The sequence below is a fragment of the Cynocephalus volans genome, chromosome 15 (genome assembly GCF_027409185.1).
Source record: "Cynocephalus volans isolate mCynVol1 chromosome 15, mCynVol1.pri, whole genome shotgun sequence".
NCBI lineage: Eukaryota > Metazoa > Chordata > Mammalia > Dermoptera > Cynocephalidae > Cynocephalus > Cynocephalus volans.
In genome coordinates this window covers 36,511,269-36,528,397 of record NC_084474.1, presented here as the reverse complement: position 1 = coordinate 36,528,397, position 17,129 = coordinate 36,511,269, and the positions used below count along the sequence as shown (strand labels likewise).

General features: G+C 41.5%; 1 protein-coding gene across 2 annotated transcripts in view; it reads right to left on the bottom strand.

Moving 5' to 3' along the window:
* The window catches only part of ZBTB10 (zinc finger and BTB domain containing 10), a 33,188-nt gene extending 26,985 nt beyond the window's left edge, over positions 1–6,203 (bottom strand). Inside the window, exon 1 of one of the 2 annotated variants that reach the window (XM_063079459.1) lies at positions 5,955–6,203. In XM_063079459.1, coding sequence (XP_062935529.1) covers positions 5,955–6,050 — 96 coding nt within the window. In that variant the 5' untranslated portion in view covers positions 6,051–6,203. Of the gene's footprint in view, positions 1–4,064; positions 5,090–5,954 lie in introns of those variants that run through there. The other variant, XM_063079458.1, reaches the window with a different exon arrangement.
* Between the last annotated feature and the right edge of the window lie 10,926 nt (positions 6,204–17,129).

Below are 17,129 nucleotides of genomic sequence, written 5' to 3'. Positions count from 1 at the left end.
ACAATAGGAATTTAATAAGCCATAGGCTCATCTTTTATATCTATTTCTCCTTCTCAGTGAAAGGTCTTCCAGACTTTCTCCCTAAATTGTTAAAAACAACCAACCAAAAGCAAAGAAGGGTGGTAAATCTGCCTCACCTTCTGTTTGCTCCAGCTGCTGACATCAACTATTACAACTAGTAAATTTCAATTAGATCACTGGTCGGAATTCACTATTTAATTTCTGGAAAGGTTAACTAAATTTACAATACATTTTGGTGCATGTTTTAGGCTTATTAAGTTGGAAAGAACTGACAAATACGTGATTTGGGCTACGAAAATTTCATAACTGGGTCTGAACCAAGATATAATGGTAATCACTGTTATTAAAGCAACTTTCAAGTGCTCTGGGCCAAATGGTCAAATCCTGAACGAACTAATAATCACTGAAATTGACTGAACATATAGCCAGTTGTTACTCAAAATAAAACTATAAATTGTCCCTCACACCCTTACAAATACAGGAATTATCTCTGAAACAGAAGTCTCAGAATACAGATTGAAAAAGCATGTTTAAAAAGACTCTTCCAAGCTGGCTGGTTAGCTCAGTTGGTTAGGGTGTTATAACATCAAGTTGACATCAAGGGTGTGAATCCCCTTACCAGCCAAAAATAAATAAAAAGACTCTCCCATGAACTTTAATAACAAAGTCCAATTAACAGATGAATATCAAACTTTGGTCACCACCAAGATATTAACGAGAAGACTTTTATTATTTATAGAAAGCATAAGAAAGAAAAGCAGCCCCCCCCCCCAAAAGTAACCCTTAGTGACATACTAAGATTTGGCCTAACTCCTTTTATTTAAAAAAAAAAAAAAAAAAAAAAAAAAAGCAACCTTCTTTAAAAGAAAAATAATAATGGAGAAAATAAAAGGAATGAACTACCCCTAGCCTCAAACTGAATTTCAGCCTGAAGAGTTCCAGAACTCAATGTTTTTAAGAGAAAGCTAGTGCAAGATACTCTTTGTGAAGCTGAAAAAAAGTGCAAGTATGATGAGAAACAGGGTCAGAATGTTCAAAGAATCTGATGGCCAAAGTCTCTGAAGGTATAAAAAGGAGAACTGGTTTGCTATCTAAAATCAAGAGTAATTCCATGAGTGAAAGTAGCTTCAAAACTGATAAAATTGGTGACACTGAGATATGAAGGACCAGGCCACTGAAAAACACCTTGTTACAGATAGTTACCTGTGATAAAAATAAGTAATAATGATAATAAATAATGGCTATTATGTACTAAATGACTATGTGGTGGCACATATAAAACACATGAGGAAATGAGAAGTTTACTAATCGGCCTACCAAGAAACTAGAGAATTAGGACCCAGGTCCCCCTGACCTTAAATTAACCCCAAGAATGCTCTTACAGTCTGTGTTATACTGCCTCCTACAGGTAATCAAAGGCTACAAGGAAACAAAAAAAAAAAATTAAATTCTGCCCAAAGGAATAAAACAAATCAGAAACCTATCACTTAGGGCTGGCCCGTGGCTCACTCGGGAGAGTGCGGTGCTGATAACACCAAGGCCCCGGGTTCGGATCCCATATACGGATGGCCGGTTCACTCACTGGCTGAGTGTGGTGCTGACAACACCAAGTCAAGGGTTAAGATCCCCTTACCAGTCATCTTTTTAAAAAAAAAAAAAAAAGAAACCTATCACTTATATTAATACCAAAACATATGTAGGTGGTCCCTAGGGTCCATAGCAAGATATCCACAAAATTAATTAAGGTTAGAATAAAACTAGAGAAATGTTTACGATCAAATTAAAGTGGAAACCCCCCAAATCCAATCAAGGGACCAATATATAGTCCTAAAATGAACAGGATTTACTAAATTGTATTGTCCTCAATCTAATGTCCTAGAAAAAAGGAGATGTCCTGCACATTATATTAAAGGGGAGAAAGGGGAAGAGAGGGATAGCTTAGAGGTCAAATTTGGTAAAGGTTTTACCTAGGAATGAAATTCCCTGATCCAGATATATGCCTGAGAAGGGTACACCCGTACTAAGTATACCATAAGGTTATCCAATGAATTCCCCTTCCTCTGATTTCAGGTTCACTAACCAGCTAATTATAATTTGCATTCCCATCTAGACTTGCCTACAGGGAAAGACTATGCTGATAAGAGTAAGGAGTCCACTGTAGATAAGAAAATTCATTCCAATTGCCTTTTTAATTTTGTCTAAATAACCAACCTACCATTATTTGGAAGATTAAAATTTTATTTTCACAATCCCCCCACCTCCATCACCTTGATAACTTCAGGAATACATTAGTTAACCCTTTAAAGCCTTAGATTCCTCTTCTGCAAAATGGGAACAAAAACGAATACTTTGCAAAGTAAAATAAATGTGCTTGGCACACAGAAAACAAGGTAATGTTAGTTAGTTCTATCTCACTTCATTGCCCAAGCTCACAAAGCTACTAACCGCAGAAAGCTGAGATCTGAACCCAGATTTATTCCAAACCCATTCTTTTTCCATTATGACATTCTTTATAGGCTCTAGTCTCAGTTGTCACTCAGGACTTAGGACAATTTACTTAACCTTTTGGGGCCTTATATCTTTTTTTTTTTTTTTTTTAAAGATGACCGGTAAGGGGATCTTAACCCTTGACTTGGTGTTTTCAGCACCACGCTCTCCCAAGTGAGCTAACCGGCCATCCCTATATGGGATCCGAACCCAGGGCCTTGGTGCTATCAGCACCACACTCTCCCGAGTGAGCCACGGGCCGGGGCCTTATATCTTTAAATGACCTTCCTTCTAGGGCTTACGCAACTAAAATTTGTGTTCTCCTCCTCCCCAAAACTATTGCATTGTCCACTGGGAAAAAAAAAATAACCCTATGCTTTAAAGTTAAAGCCCTAACTTCTAAGAAACTTCCGTGCTGTGTGTGTGTGTGTGGGGGGGGTTACTGGTGTGCCTAACTCCATTGTAAGTGTGCTGAACGGCAGGATCACTCCAATAAACAATACACAGAGGGGCTAATGCCTGAGAGTTGACTATCTAAAATCAAAGACTGGCTGTCAATGCTAAAGAATGAACTCCATCCACCACCACGGGTTGTCTAAAAGTCATAAAAAGAACTGATCAACATCTGTTTGGCTTGAAAAGGTATATCAAAATGGTAAAGCTACTACTATCGTCAGGCTAGAAATGTTAAAACAAAGACTAAGAACTAAAGTACAGCTTACTTGTTTTGTAACTAATGACATGATTTTCAAGGAGTTTGTTAAATAAATTCCCTACCAGTCCAAATCAACTACTTGATACAAATAACTTCACATTAAACATTTCCAAAAAGTACTTAATGTAAGAAACTTTTTGAAAACGGAAGATATATAGAAAATCTCAGGACAAATCTGGGTAGAAGTAAACAAGTAAAAACTACAATAATTTATCAAAAGCAAGCTTGGTAAGAAAGTTCAACAGAGATGAAATTAGTAAAATGTTTCACTAGAAAAAGGAGTGTTATCTAAATAGCTTCCCCTACATTTACATACTGCTCTCATATTTTACATTATCGACCTGACATAAAGAATTTTTTAGTCTGGCTATTTTCCTGAAAAGGGTAGCGTCAAAGGTTAAGGAAACTGTTTAATCCATTCTTCAGAGTTGCCAGATTTGACTTCCACAAGCATACTGAATGTCTATTAACATAAGGCAGCTTCCCTAAAATCACAGCGAATAAAAATTGACCGCAAAGTCAACCTTTTAGGTTAAAACCTTCAATCTCACTTTCTCAAACTTTCTTTTTGATTCGATCTGATGAGCAAAGAAATCTGAGTCATAAAAATAAAACAAATTTAGCGCTACAATTAGAAAATTGTCACTCCATCATCCCCCTTCCCCCCCAACACATACACAACTTTTGAAAACTTGTTCCCAGGCTTTCTAACCCCCCACGCATAAGTTCCCGGCACCTCTCTCAACTGGAAAGACGTCTTCACTCAGGAAAATGCTTTTTTCAAAAGCTGATAAACCTTCCCCCAAAAGATCTCAATAAGTAGGAACAGGATATACCGTACCTGGGCGTTGGCTTCGTGGAGTTTGTGCTCAGTAGAGACGTGGTGCCTCAACAGAAGGGTTTTCTTGTAGTTGCGGGTCCCTCGCGAAAGCTCATCATGCCCCACCTGGGGAAGGTCCACACTTCCCCCATCCTCGGGGGTCTTCTGGCACCAGCCGCAAGACATAAGGCCGGTATCCTTGGAATACCGCAGCCAAGGAAAGTCCTTGAGCCAGGAGGTCTGGAAGGAGCACTGTAGCTTCTGCATTAGGGACTTGGGCCGCGCGAGCGGGAAGTGCTGGACAGTCTCTCCTTCGCCAGCTCCCGCACCGCTGCCCTCCACGTCGTCCCCGCCATCGCCACCCGACCGCCTGCTGCTGCTGCAGCTGCCGCCTTCCGCCCCGCTGCCGTCGCCCAGGCTCGCCCCCTCCTCCTCGTCCTCAGTGCTGTCGCTCAGGGACGCGCCGTCCTGCATCAACTCCTTCCCCTCCAGCGCGTCCAGCTCCAGATCCACAGCCGCCGGCCCTCGCCCATTGAAATGCCTCAGGGGCCACGCCGAGGTCTCGGGGCGGCCGCGGCTATTGCCATTGTTGCCAAGACCCCCTCCGCCGCCGCCGCCTCGGAAGGCCAGAGTCCGACGGTTCCTTTCCGCTAGCAGGGGGCCTCCCGCGCCACCGCCGCCCAGTGAGGTGGGGCCGCCCGCGTCCTGGGGGAGCAGCAACTCCTTGGTTTCCTCGGCGGCAGCGGCCGCCCCAGCGGAGGCCTCCAGGTCTTGGGGCTCCAGGCCCTCCAATTCCACTTCCTCGTCAGCCCCCCGCCCATTGGGCTGCTGAAGCGCGGGCGGCGCTGGCGGCGGGGGCTGCCTTGGCTGGGGCTGCGGAGGCCAAGCCGCGGCCTCCCCGCCAGCGTTATTGTTCGCGGAACCGCCGCTACTGGCGGTGACCAACCCGCCTCCTCGGAACGCCAGCGTCCTGCGGTTCATTTCACTGAACGACATGGCGCGCGCCGCCGCTGCCGCCGCCCGGTGCCCCGGCTCGCGCCCGGCCTCGGGCCGCGTCCCGCGCGCTCCCCGCCGCTCCCCCTCCGTTTCGCTCCCGCCCCCGCCCCCGGCGTTCCGGTCTCGCGGGCCTCGGCCTCCCGCCCGGCTCGCGCTCGCTCCCGGGGCTGCCGCACGCGTCCGCTGCCGCCGCCGGGCCGCCGCCGCCCGCGGCCGCTCTCCTCGTCCTCCACCCCCGCCCCGCTGCGCTCCGGGGAGCGTCCCGCGCGGAGAAGGGGGCGGGCGGCGGAGAGGCGAGGAGCAGCCGGGGGCGCGTGGGCCTTGGAAGTTGAGAGGCGGAGTGCGGGGAGACCCTCCTCTGCCCCCTCTTTAAAGCCGCGCGCACACACCGAGCCTCCAACAGATATCCTTCCTCCGGCGCGCCGAGGAGTCCCGACGACGCCGCCTCCGGCTTTCGAAGCGCTGAGGGAGAGAGGCACGTTAAGCTGCTGGGCTCCGCCACATAGCGAACCGACAATAAAGCCGGCGGAGCGTTTCCGTCCGACCAGGCCCTGGCGGAGGTCGAATGGCAAATGAACAACGGACCGTGCGCCCACAATGCACCGGGGTAGCAGTAACCGCTGGAGGGGGAAAGGGTGGGGGCCGGGCTGGGGGAGGGGGGCTGGGCTTGGGGCTGGGCTGGGGTGGGGGCGCCAGGGGACCGGGAAAGGGGCTGGGCCGCGCCTCCGGCCTGGGGGCGGGGGTGCGGCCGCAGGGAAGGAAGTCGGCCTAGGGGCGGGGGACAAAAGGCCGGGCGGCTGGCTGAGGGTCCCGGGGAGGGGGCGGGTGTGTGCGGCCGGGGCCGGGCTACGCGGAGGACAAACAGCTGGTGAGTGTCAGGGGCTGGCCGCCTCCCCGCTGCCCACACGCACCTACCCGCGCCCGGGACGCACATTTTTCTTCTCTCGCCACGAGTTCACCTGGGACTTTGGAAATAACTGTGCGTTGGGAGCTGCGCTCCAGCCTTGTCATTTGCTGGGGGTGGGTGGCGGTGCCCAGGGAAGTGAACTTATTTTGTTCCTTCACAAAGCCTGGACCAGGCGGTGCCTTTCACGCGAGGAGGTTACAGCCACGGACACCTCCTCCTCTGATGCATTGTGTGCGCGAGGCGGCACCTCAGGCCCAAGGCAACAATCATTTCACATAAAATGCACCGCCCCGAGTGTCTTATTGCTGTGATGAAATGGAAATTTAAATAAAAGGTCGAACACGTGCGTTCGCTGGGAAGTATTGACATGGGTGTTACATCACCAGCAGCCAATCAGATAACTCCAGCCGTGTTTATACTTCTACAACCACCTTGTGAGTATTACAGTATGTCATAACGTTATAAATATTAGGCAGGGTTTTCCCCAGGAGCGGGGAGGAGTCTGCCTATACGGACGTTGTGTGCGGCACCGAATATTGTGTGTTAAAAGACAAGAATTTTAAGACTTCTCTTTTAAACTATTTACATTGCGTATGGAATTTAAATTGATTAGAACAGATTGGGCTGGAAATGAATTGAGCTGGAAATGAAACTCCCAGAATTATAATGTTAATCGAGTTTTTCAGAAAAAGATTTTCCAATTTAGAGTTCTTTTACTCCTACTTTGAAATTTTTAATATGCTAGATTTAGCAAATACGAAAGTGTTTAGACTTACTGACTTACAATGAGATGTTCACAAACGGTGGAGGGGCTTTTTACTCTTTTAAGATATTTATTAGAAATTGATAACACCAAGGTCACGGGTTCAGATCCCTGAGCCCGCCTGTCGCCAAAAAACCCACAAAAAACAAAAAACAACAACAAAAAAGAAATTGAATCATCAGAGGCTGGCCGGTTTTCAGATGGTTAGAGCGGGATGGTATAACACCAAGATCAAGGGTTCAGATCTCCATACCAGCCAGCCGCCAAAAAAAAAAAAAAAATTGAATCGTCAACTAATATAAAATATGTTCAAGACAGTTGTTAAGTAAAAAGATATTAATATGGCAGGGTAATTTTTTTACATTAATAATACATATGAGGGCCAGCCCGTGGCTCACTTGGGAGAGTGTGGTGCTGATGGCACCAAGGCCACGGGTTCGGATCCTATATAGGGATGGCCGGTTGGGTCACTTGGGAGAGTGTGGTGCTGACAGCACCAAGGCAAGGGTTAGGATCCCCTTACCGGTCATCTTTTAAAAAAAAGAAAGAAAGAAAGTTTTTTCTATTTCTAAAATAAGAACAATACTTAAAGCTTTGCGTATATAAGATAGAATATAGAATATGGTATGTTTTTCAAGATTAACTTTAAAAAGCAAATTCTCCCGAACATATTATAAAATACCATTTGTCTTAATATTTTTAAATGTACTAAACACATGCATGCACATCCAGACTCATATATATTGATTGTATAGATTTATTAAAGCAACTTTCACTTAATTCACTATAATTTTAGTACCTATGTATATCAAACAAAAAACATTAGTTCTATTTTATCGATTAAACATAATTTTATAGCCTTATAGCACCAAGGTCATGGGTTTGGATCCCTGAACTGGCAAGCTGCAAAAAATATATATATAGGTAAATATAATTTTAGGGGCTAGCCAGTTAGCTCAGTTGGTTAGAGAGTGGTGTTATAAAGCAAAGGTCAAGGGTTCAGATCCCAGCACGGACCAGCTGTCAAAAATAAATTAATTAATTAAGTAAATATAATTTAAATGTAAAGAATGGCACTATTACTCTGCCTCAAAAAGATTTTGGCTTTGAGTTATTTTACCAGTAATAAGCATATTGTCACCTGGCCACCAGTGATCAACAAGCTTGAAATTCTGATGTAGGTCCTCAGGTTGGTATGGTTTGTATGTTTTTGTTTTTTTTTTGTCTTGCTTTGTTTTAGTTGTTGCAAAGTTTAAGACAGTGGAGTCTGTGACCATGATCTAATTTGTACCCTGGAGAAAGGAGAGAATTCTGCCTACCGTGACTGTATATAATTTGTAATGCATATGGAAGAATGTAATAATAATAATATAGTGGCTTGTCCTCAATGAATTGGTTTTTTTTAATTCTAACCACTTTGCAAATAAATATATTTTTATACACACACACACATCTATATTTTTAAATTTTTTTAAAGATGACCAGTAAGGGGATCTTAACCCTTGGCTTGATGTTGTCAGCACTTTGCTCATCCAGTGAGCGAACCGGCCATCCCTATATAGGATCCGAACCCATCGCCTTGGTGTTATCAGCACCGCACTCTCCTGAGTGAGCCACGGGCCGGCCTGTTATTTTTTATATTTTAACTACCACAGACTCCTCCTCCATAAAAAGAGGGAAGAGTTATTAAAGTTAATTACTTATCTAGGATTAAGGTGATGGGAAGTGAAAATGGACTTAAGAATTTTTATTTCAACTTTAAAGTCTGTTTTTCCCCCAAACTGTTAAATTTAAATCTTTGCTGCTTCTCCTTTTACCTTATGTTTTGTAAAATCCACATTGTGTTCTGTCTGGAATTAGGCTTAAACATGGACTAAGTAGGAATGAATGACACCAGATTCAAGTGTTATAAATAAATGACTTAAATTCTAGGACCACTGAACTCCTAACAGCCAAACAGTATCAGTGAGTAGTGTGCATGAGTGTGTGTGCACACACTTGAATATTTATAATTTTTTATATATATTCAGTTGTCTTCTAAACTCTGAAGGAACATCAAATCAGAAACAAAGTTCATGGGGATAGTAATCACAAATCTCTCAGATTACAATGTAACAAGGGAACTTTGAGTAACAGAAGGGGATCTCCTACTCTGTAAATGGAATTTTTAGGAATTCCCCACCCCTTCCAGTCTCCTATTAGCAAGTAGGGATCTGTTCTCCCCTCTGGCCCCTGTATTTACTGTCAGGGTTCTACAATATTTAAGGGAATTCCCCTTTATGCTGACCCGGGGAACCCCTCAAGAATGGGGCATCCCCAACCAATATAGCCCCTAATTTCACTTTAGACTATGAAAAACTGGTGTGGTTTACACTCGATACTGTCCCAGGATAACTCTGTGATGGGGCTTAACTCCTATACCTGGCTCAGCTGATCTTAGTGGTCAAACTTGAGTGTCTTTTATTGCCTTGCAAGAGGTACTTCATCCCTGTCAGCACTTTGCCTCTAGGTTCTAGGGACTTTGGCCTGTGCTTCTGTCTGTGGGATTGGTATGGCATGGATCATCCACCAGCGTGAGATACATGAGAACAGGAACTGTCTTATACTCCTTGCCCTACCCTTCCATCCTTAGCCTGACACGTGGTAGGCAATTAATAAATGTGTGTTTGAATAACTTACATCCCTCCCTTGCAATCTGTTTTGATAGACAACCTTTTCTTCTATTTTCACTTTTTTTTTGGCAGTTGACTGGTAGTGGGTTCCGAACCCACCTTCTTTTTTCTTACTAAAAAACTTTTTTTTTCTTTTTTTGGCAGCTGGCCAGCAAAAATTTATTTTTAAAGGTATCCAGTTAATGTTTCCATTGCATTTACATTAAAAACAATAATCAGATTATAGTTTAATATAAATGATATTATTAATGCCATTTTCTGTTTACTGTGAATTATAAACATTTAATTCACACAACTTCCTTGTGAGTTAAATCAAGGTGAATAGTATTATCCCCATTTAACAGATGAGGAAACCCAGGTACAAAAAGGTTAACCAGTTTGCTCAAGGTTATTGAATGACCTAAAAGTTAAGTTTGTAAGGTTGCAGATAAGGATAATACCCTCCAGTATAAGGCATGCTTAGCTACTAAAGTACACATGATATACTTAACAATGTTATATCAGCATAATTACAAGCTACACTAAATTTTAAACTTTTTTGTTCAAATATGCTTAGTAAAAAAAGAAAACAAAGATCAGCCATTATTTCCAGTACCCAGAATTAACCACTATTGTGTAAATATTCTTCTTTTTCTATGCCTAGCCTAGGTTGTTTTTTGGTGTTTATAAGTTGGATCCTAGCATATTTGTACTTTTAGTTATGACAGACAAAGGCTTAAAATCATTGACATACAAAGGGCTCTTATAAATCAATTTTAAAATTAGTAACAGGCATACAAAAAACAAAAAGCAAAAAATAAAATTAGTAAAAGACAAACGTAGTAGGAGAAAAAAATGTGCAAAGGGCATGTATTAGAAAATCACATGAAAAGAAAAACAAGTGCTATCGTCTGAACATTTGTGTTTCCCCAAAATTCATGCGTTGAAACCTGACCCCACAAGGTGATAGTATTAAGAAATGGGGCTTTTGGGAAGATCATGAGGACAGAACATTCAAAAATGGGATTAGGGCCTCGTAAAAGAGGCCCATGAGAGCTTATCGGCCCCTTCTACCACGTGCATTGACAAAGCCTCTGTGAGGAAGAGTCGCTCACCAGACTTTGAACCTGCCAGTGCCCTGATCTTGGATTTCCCAGCTAGAACTGAGAAATATATTTTTGTTGTTTTTAAGCTACCTGGTTTGTGGTATTTTGGTATAGCAGCCTGGACTAAGACAGCAAGTGACTAGTAAACATATGGAAAGATGGGCGATCTTGGCCAGTAGTCAGAAATGTGCTTTAAAAACACCTGTGTTAAGTAATTTTTTAACCCAGCAGAGGTATAGGAAAATGAACACAATTGGGAATGTGGATAGGAACAAGCTTCCTGATAGGCTGCTTGGCCGTAAGTATCAACATATAAAATGTATATGTATCTTTTTACCCAGCAATCTCAGTACTAGTCATTTATCCTGGATAGGTGTATTAAGATGTCTGTGCAAGGATGTTTATTGCAGCATTGTTTACAAGCCTACAAAACTGGGATAAAAAACGAGCTTCTATCAATATGAGTGTTTATATACATTATGGTACATTCACTTGGTAAACTATTGACCAGCTATTAAAAAGGTTGATGTGGCATTATATAAGTCCAGGGCTTATTGTTGAATGAAAAAAGCAATATGAGCTGGCCCGTGGCTCACTCAGGAGAGTGTGGTGCTGATAACACCGAGGCCACGGGTTTGGATTCCTATAAAGGGATGGACAGACAGTTAGCTCACTTTGGAGAGCGTGGTGCTGACAACACCAAGTCAAGGGTTAAGATCCCCTTACTGATCATCTTTAAAAAAAAGAGAGAGAGAAAAGCAATATATTGACACATATTATAGGAATAATTATCCAATTAATATTTGTTGAGCAGGTGCTGGCTGGTTAGCTCAGTTGGTTAGAATGTGTTGTTCATAACACCAAGGTCAAGGGTTCAGATCCATATACCAACCGGCTGCCAAAAAAACAAAAACAAAAAAAACTGTATTGAGCACCTATTTCATTGGGCACTGGACGTATATATGCCGTTGAAAAAAAAAACAGCCCTGGTCCCTAGAGTGTATACCTAAATCTATACATGAAAACAAACATGGAGAAGAATTTAAAAGGATGTTCACCAGAATGGAGGCAATAATTAGTAATAGAATTTTAGTTTAAAAATAACTTTCTTAATACATTTTCTGTGGCCTTATGTTGAAATTATAACTTATATTGAGTATATGATAAATCGATAAAGCTATTTTCATTTGGGGGGAGAAGTTTTTAACAATTAACTTTGATAATCAGTGACAGGTATTTCCCAGGACTTTTGGAGAAAAATACTGTTCATTCTTTTTTCTCTCTACTTATTATGAACCAATTTTGCCCTGCCCCCCCCCCGCAGATAAACAAAATATTCAAAAGATAAAAAACCATTGTGTTTCTTTTCATAGAAAATTCTAATCCCCAGAAAGAGAAATACCATATGTTCTCACTCATAAGTGGGAGCTAAAATAATAAATGTATAAATAAAAGAAAGAAAGATACAACATTCACATTAATACATTGAACTTTCAAAAGAAGAACTGAGGTTACTAGAAGTGGGAAAGGGTGGGGTAGGGAGGAATTGGTAAAGGGCCATGAATAACAATGATAGTGTATATTGTTGAATATAATTATTCTGATTTGAGCATCACATATTGAACACAAGTATTCATATTCAACTCTGTACCCCACAGATATGTACAATCAACTGTGTTACAATAAGAAAGAAAGAAAAGAAAATTCTAATCCCTTTAAAACATTTATTTTACAAAAGCCTAAATTTGCATGCATATTTTCAGGGAAGCATCTAGCAAAATAAACCATAGATTCTGGCCCTGCCCTACAATCCCATTCTCTACAAAAGACAGTAATCTTTACAAAATGCTAATCTGATTCTGTCACCCCACCTACACTCTTGATTCCTGATCCCTTGATGCCTAAAACCCTATAAGTTTCAATTATTTTATGTCGGTCTACATATCAAAACACTGTTAATATGCCTGCAGAATCCTGCAAGGTCTGGCTGCCATCAACTACTCCAGCCTCCTCACATGCCAGGTTCCTCTCCTCCCACAACACTCTCCTCCAGAAACTGGCTCTTTCTGTCTTCGGTTTGCTTTGATCCCCATCTGGCCTTTGCACAAACTGTTCCCTCTCTGTAGTGCTCTCCCTTTTTTCTCCTAATTAACCCACATTCATCCTTAGATCATTTTCTTAAGGCAGCTTTCCCTGACCACCCACACCAGCAACATTCAAATATCCTGTTATAGGGGGAACTGTGGCTCACTCAGGAGAGTGTGGTGCTGATAACACCAAGGCCACGGGTTCGGATCCCATATAGGGATGGCCGGTTATCTCACTGGGTGAGCGTGGTGCTGACAACACCAAGTCAAGGGTTAAGATCCCTTTACCGGTCATCTTAAAAAAACAAAAACAAAAAAACGCATATCCTGTTACAGATTCTCCTAGCATTCCTTAACTCTCCTTCACAGCACTTGTGAAACTGTTTGATTATTGCACACTCATTGAACTGAAAGCTCCATGAGGGCAGGAGCTGTTTCTGGTTTTGCTCAATATCTTATTTCCAGCATCTAGAAATGGTGACTGTGACATGGAGGACAACCAGTAAGGATTTGTAGAATGAATAAGCTAATATATGAATATCCAAGTTTGCCAGCACTATAGGTACACAAAACTTTGAAGTTTCAATAAAAGACTAAAACATAGATCAGAATTTTACTGAATAAGCCAGCAGAGCAGAAATATGGCAGGTCTTAAGTGTTGATAATATTTGCATGTTATGTAGTTTACTTCCACAAATAAAGGGTGCGATCATAGAGAGATTGTTTTGAAAATGTTTTAAAATTAAAGCTACTTAATAAAAATAATTCCAGTCAGAACTTCCTACATCATTAAAAAGTATTCAAATAAAACATTGCTTTATCTGTGAATTCACGCTTTTAAATTTTTTTAATTCTAAATTTAAGGGCCAGCCAGTGGCTCACTCTGGAGAGTGCGGTGCTGATAACACCAAGGCCACAGGTTCGGATCCTATATAGGGATGGCCGGTTTGCTCACTGGCTGAGCATGGTGCTGACAACACCAAGCCAAGGGTTAAGATCCCCTTACTGGTCATATTTTTTAAAAAAATTAAAAAATTAAAAAAATAAAATAAATTTAATGTTAGCTAACCATTTTTTGAGTTTAGTTTTTCTATATTTTAAATAATCACAAATAGTAGCTCACTGTATTGTTCTCAGAGGGATGAAATAAAAAGGTAAAGTGCCTCCTTTGTGTATATGAATTGTACAAAAACAGAATATTTTTTCCAGTATGAATTTTTATATGGGCTACAAAGAATGGAAACAATAGAGTAGGGGCAGGCATTTAATATTTATTTTTATTTATTTATTTTAAAAGATGACCAGTAAGGGGATCTTAACCCTTGACTTGGTGTTGTCAGCACCACGCTCTCCCAAGTGAACTAACCAGCCATCCCTAGAATGGGATCCGAACCCGTGGCCTTGGTGTTATCAGCACCACACTCTCCCAAGTGAGCCATGGGCAGGCCCTTGAAAACAATTATTAAAGCCACATTTACATTACTGATTTTTGTTGATTAAGAGACCCATTCCAAATATTTACGAATACTGTTTGGTTCACAGATTCATTTCCCTGGTAGGTCAATTAACTTGGCTCTGTTCAGTAGCCACAGATTTCACACTAATCCATCTCTCTCATAAATTCACAAATGCAAACAAAATTACCTTCAAAGTACCAGGTGAGAAAATGTGGAAGAGAGAAAGAAGGCAAGGCTGTAATAGTACGGTGCTGTGAAGAAATACCATAAAGCAGGGCTTTCTACACAACTTTATGCAGTCACTCCATAGAGGGCTTTAGGTTCCAAATAGGTTAACTCCCATCCTCCAGAATTTGGAGATAATGTCAAGGTCAGAAAATACCTCACTTTGAAAACTAAAGCTAATAGGACCAATATAAATAATGAGATCATTCTTTACAAAAGAAATCTGCCATCCCAAAGATGTGATTAGGGTGATCCTGTTATCTGTTCAAGATTGAGGGTACATCCTTGGGTTGGAATGTAACTGCTTCAGTGAAAACTAATACTTTCAAGTCTAATCCAGTGTTGTTCAGACTGGGGTATGCTTAGGCCTGGCGGTACACAAAGAGTTTTCAAGGAATATGTGAATACGTGGTCTATTTTTTTTTTTTCTTAAAGATGACTGGTAAGGGGATGTTAACCCTTGACTTGGTGTTATCAGCACCACACCCAAGTGAGCCACGGCCGGGCCCCACATGGTCTATTTTTAAGAGGATTGGTTCTTAGGCTTTCCATTTCCAAATGGACTGTTTTTCTAAAAATTGAACTGCTAGAGAATGTTCCTCTCTAGCTGGGGTTTTTTTGGTTTTTTTTTCCCCCACCTCTTTCACAATCACCCTTCCCCCACTTCACCAAAAAAGGCATACCTTTTGCCCATCCCTATTCTTACCTTGGTACATTGTCTCAGAATGAAAAAAGGGGGCACCAGAGACAAGTAAAGAGAGTAAATGTCCCTAATCACTTGGTAGCAACATTTTTGCAACTCTGATGGTTTCTAGCTTTTGCTTTCAACAGAACTGAAGAAGGATCTAATTGAGGTGTCCGTTGATCATTAAAAATAATTTTGGGGCCAGCCCATGGCTCACTTGGTAGAGTGCAGTGCTGATAACACCAAGGCCACGGGTTCGGATCCCTATATAGGGATGATCGGTTAGCTCACTTGGGACAGCATTGTGCTGAAAAAAAAATATATATATTATTATTATTTTTTTTTTTTTTAAAGATGACCGGTAAGGGGATCTTAACCCTTGACTTGGTGTTGTCAGCACCACGCTCACCCAGTGAGATAACCGGCCATCCCTATATGGGATCCGAACCCGTGGCCTTGGTGTTAACAGCACCACACTCTCCTGAGTGAGCCACAGGCCCCCCTATAACAGGATATTTGAATGTTGCTGGTGTGGGTGGTCAGGGAAATCTGCCTTAAGAAAATGATCTAAGGATGAATGTGGGTTAATTAGGAGAAAAAAGGGAGAGCACTACAGAGAGGGAACAGTCCCCTAAAAGGGACTATTTTATAAAACAGAATGTTCTAGCGATATTGAGGAATGGAGATGGCCAATTTACCACATAGTTTAATGGACATAATCAGCAAGCAGTTTAATGGCATTTTTGTGTTTCTACTGTGTACCAAACATTAGAATTTAATAGATAAATAAGATTGTCCCAGCCCTCAAGAAACTCACATTTCACTGAGGGAAGAAAGCATTTAAATTAGTAATTATAATGATTAAATGTTGCTAGAGATATGTACAAATTGCTATGGAAATATAGAGAATAGAGTGACTGTTGCTAGTTTGAAAAATTGAATTGCAGGGCCGGCCCGTGGCTCACTCAGGAGAGTGCGGTGCTGATAACACCAAGGCCATGGGTTCAGATCCTATATAGGGATGGCCGGTTCGCTCACTCACTGAGTGTGGTACTGACAACACCAAGCCAAGGGTTAAGATCCCCTTACCGGTCATCTTTAAAAAAAAAAAGAAAAAAATTGAATTGCTAGGGAAGATAGATCTTTGAGCAGGGTTTTGAGATACAAATATGAATTTTGCCAAAATAAAATTTATCCCTAAAATAAATTTTAAGTGACTCGGTGTCTGGATTATTGGAGCAATGCTTGAGGGGAGGTTTGAAAAAGAAGGGGGAGTGATCAATAAGGAGTTTGGATTTTATTCTGAAAGCAATGAGAAGACTAAACGTTCTTAAGAAAGGGAATGACTAAATTAGATACTTCTTAATAACATCAGTTTTCTTTGTTCTAATTATATCCTCATCAAACAAATAATTTGATCTTTAATTTTGACTCCTATGTAGATTCATCCACTAGGAAGCAATTCCCTTGGTAAACAAGGTAGGTTACCTTGTGAGATAAATGTTCTATTGAAAAATAATAAGGTCTAGGGTTCGATCTCTATACTGGCCAGCTGCCAAATATATATATATAGATAGATAGATAGATAGATAGATAGATAGATAGATAGATAGATAGATAGATAGATAGATAGACAGACAGATAGACAGACAGATAGGTAGATATTTTAAATACAATGATCAAGCCCAGTTTTGACATGCTCATACCTGAGCTGCAGATCTGAGACTTAGGGAGATGCAACAGTTATTTCCACCTCACAAAGTTCTGCCTGAGAAGCTGCTAGGACTTCTAATGACTTTCTCTATAGTCCCCAGTAGATTGCATATACGATAGCCTCCCGTTTCTCAGGCTCACCGTGAATTTTGTAGTCATGGTAGCAGTAATTTCATAAAAGATGGCAATGATACTTTTAAAATCCTTAACACAACTTTCAGAAATAAAAATGAAGCTCTTCCAAACATTTGTGATCACCCAACATAACATTTCTCTCAAACTGAGACATTACTTTTGCAGCAAGAGCCATAAAGAATGGCTGTGTATGCTGATGAAGATGGAGAGAAAAGGAACTCTCCTACATTGCTGGTGGGAGTATAAATTGGTACAGCTGTGGAGAAGAGTATGGAGGTTCCTCAGAGAACTAAAACTAGATCTACCTTATTACCCAGGTATCCCACTACTGGGTATATCCCAAAAGAAATGAAATCAATAT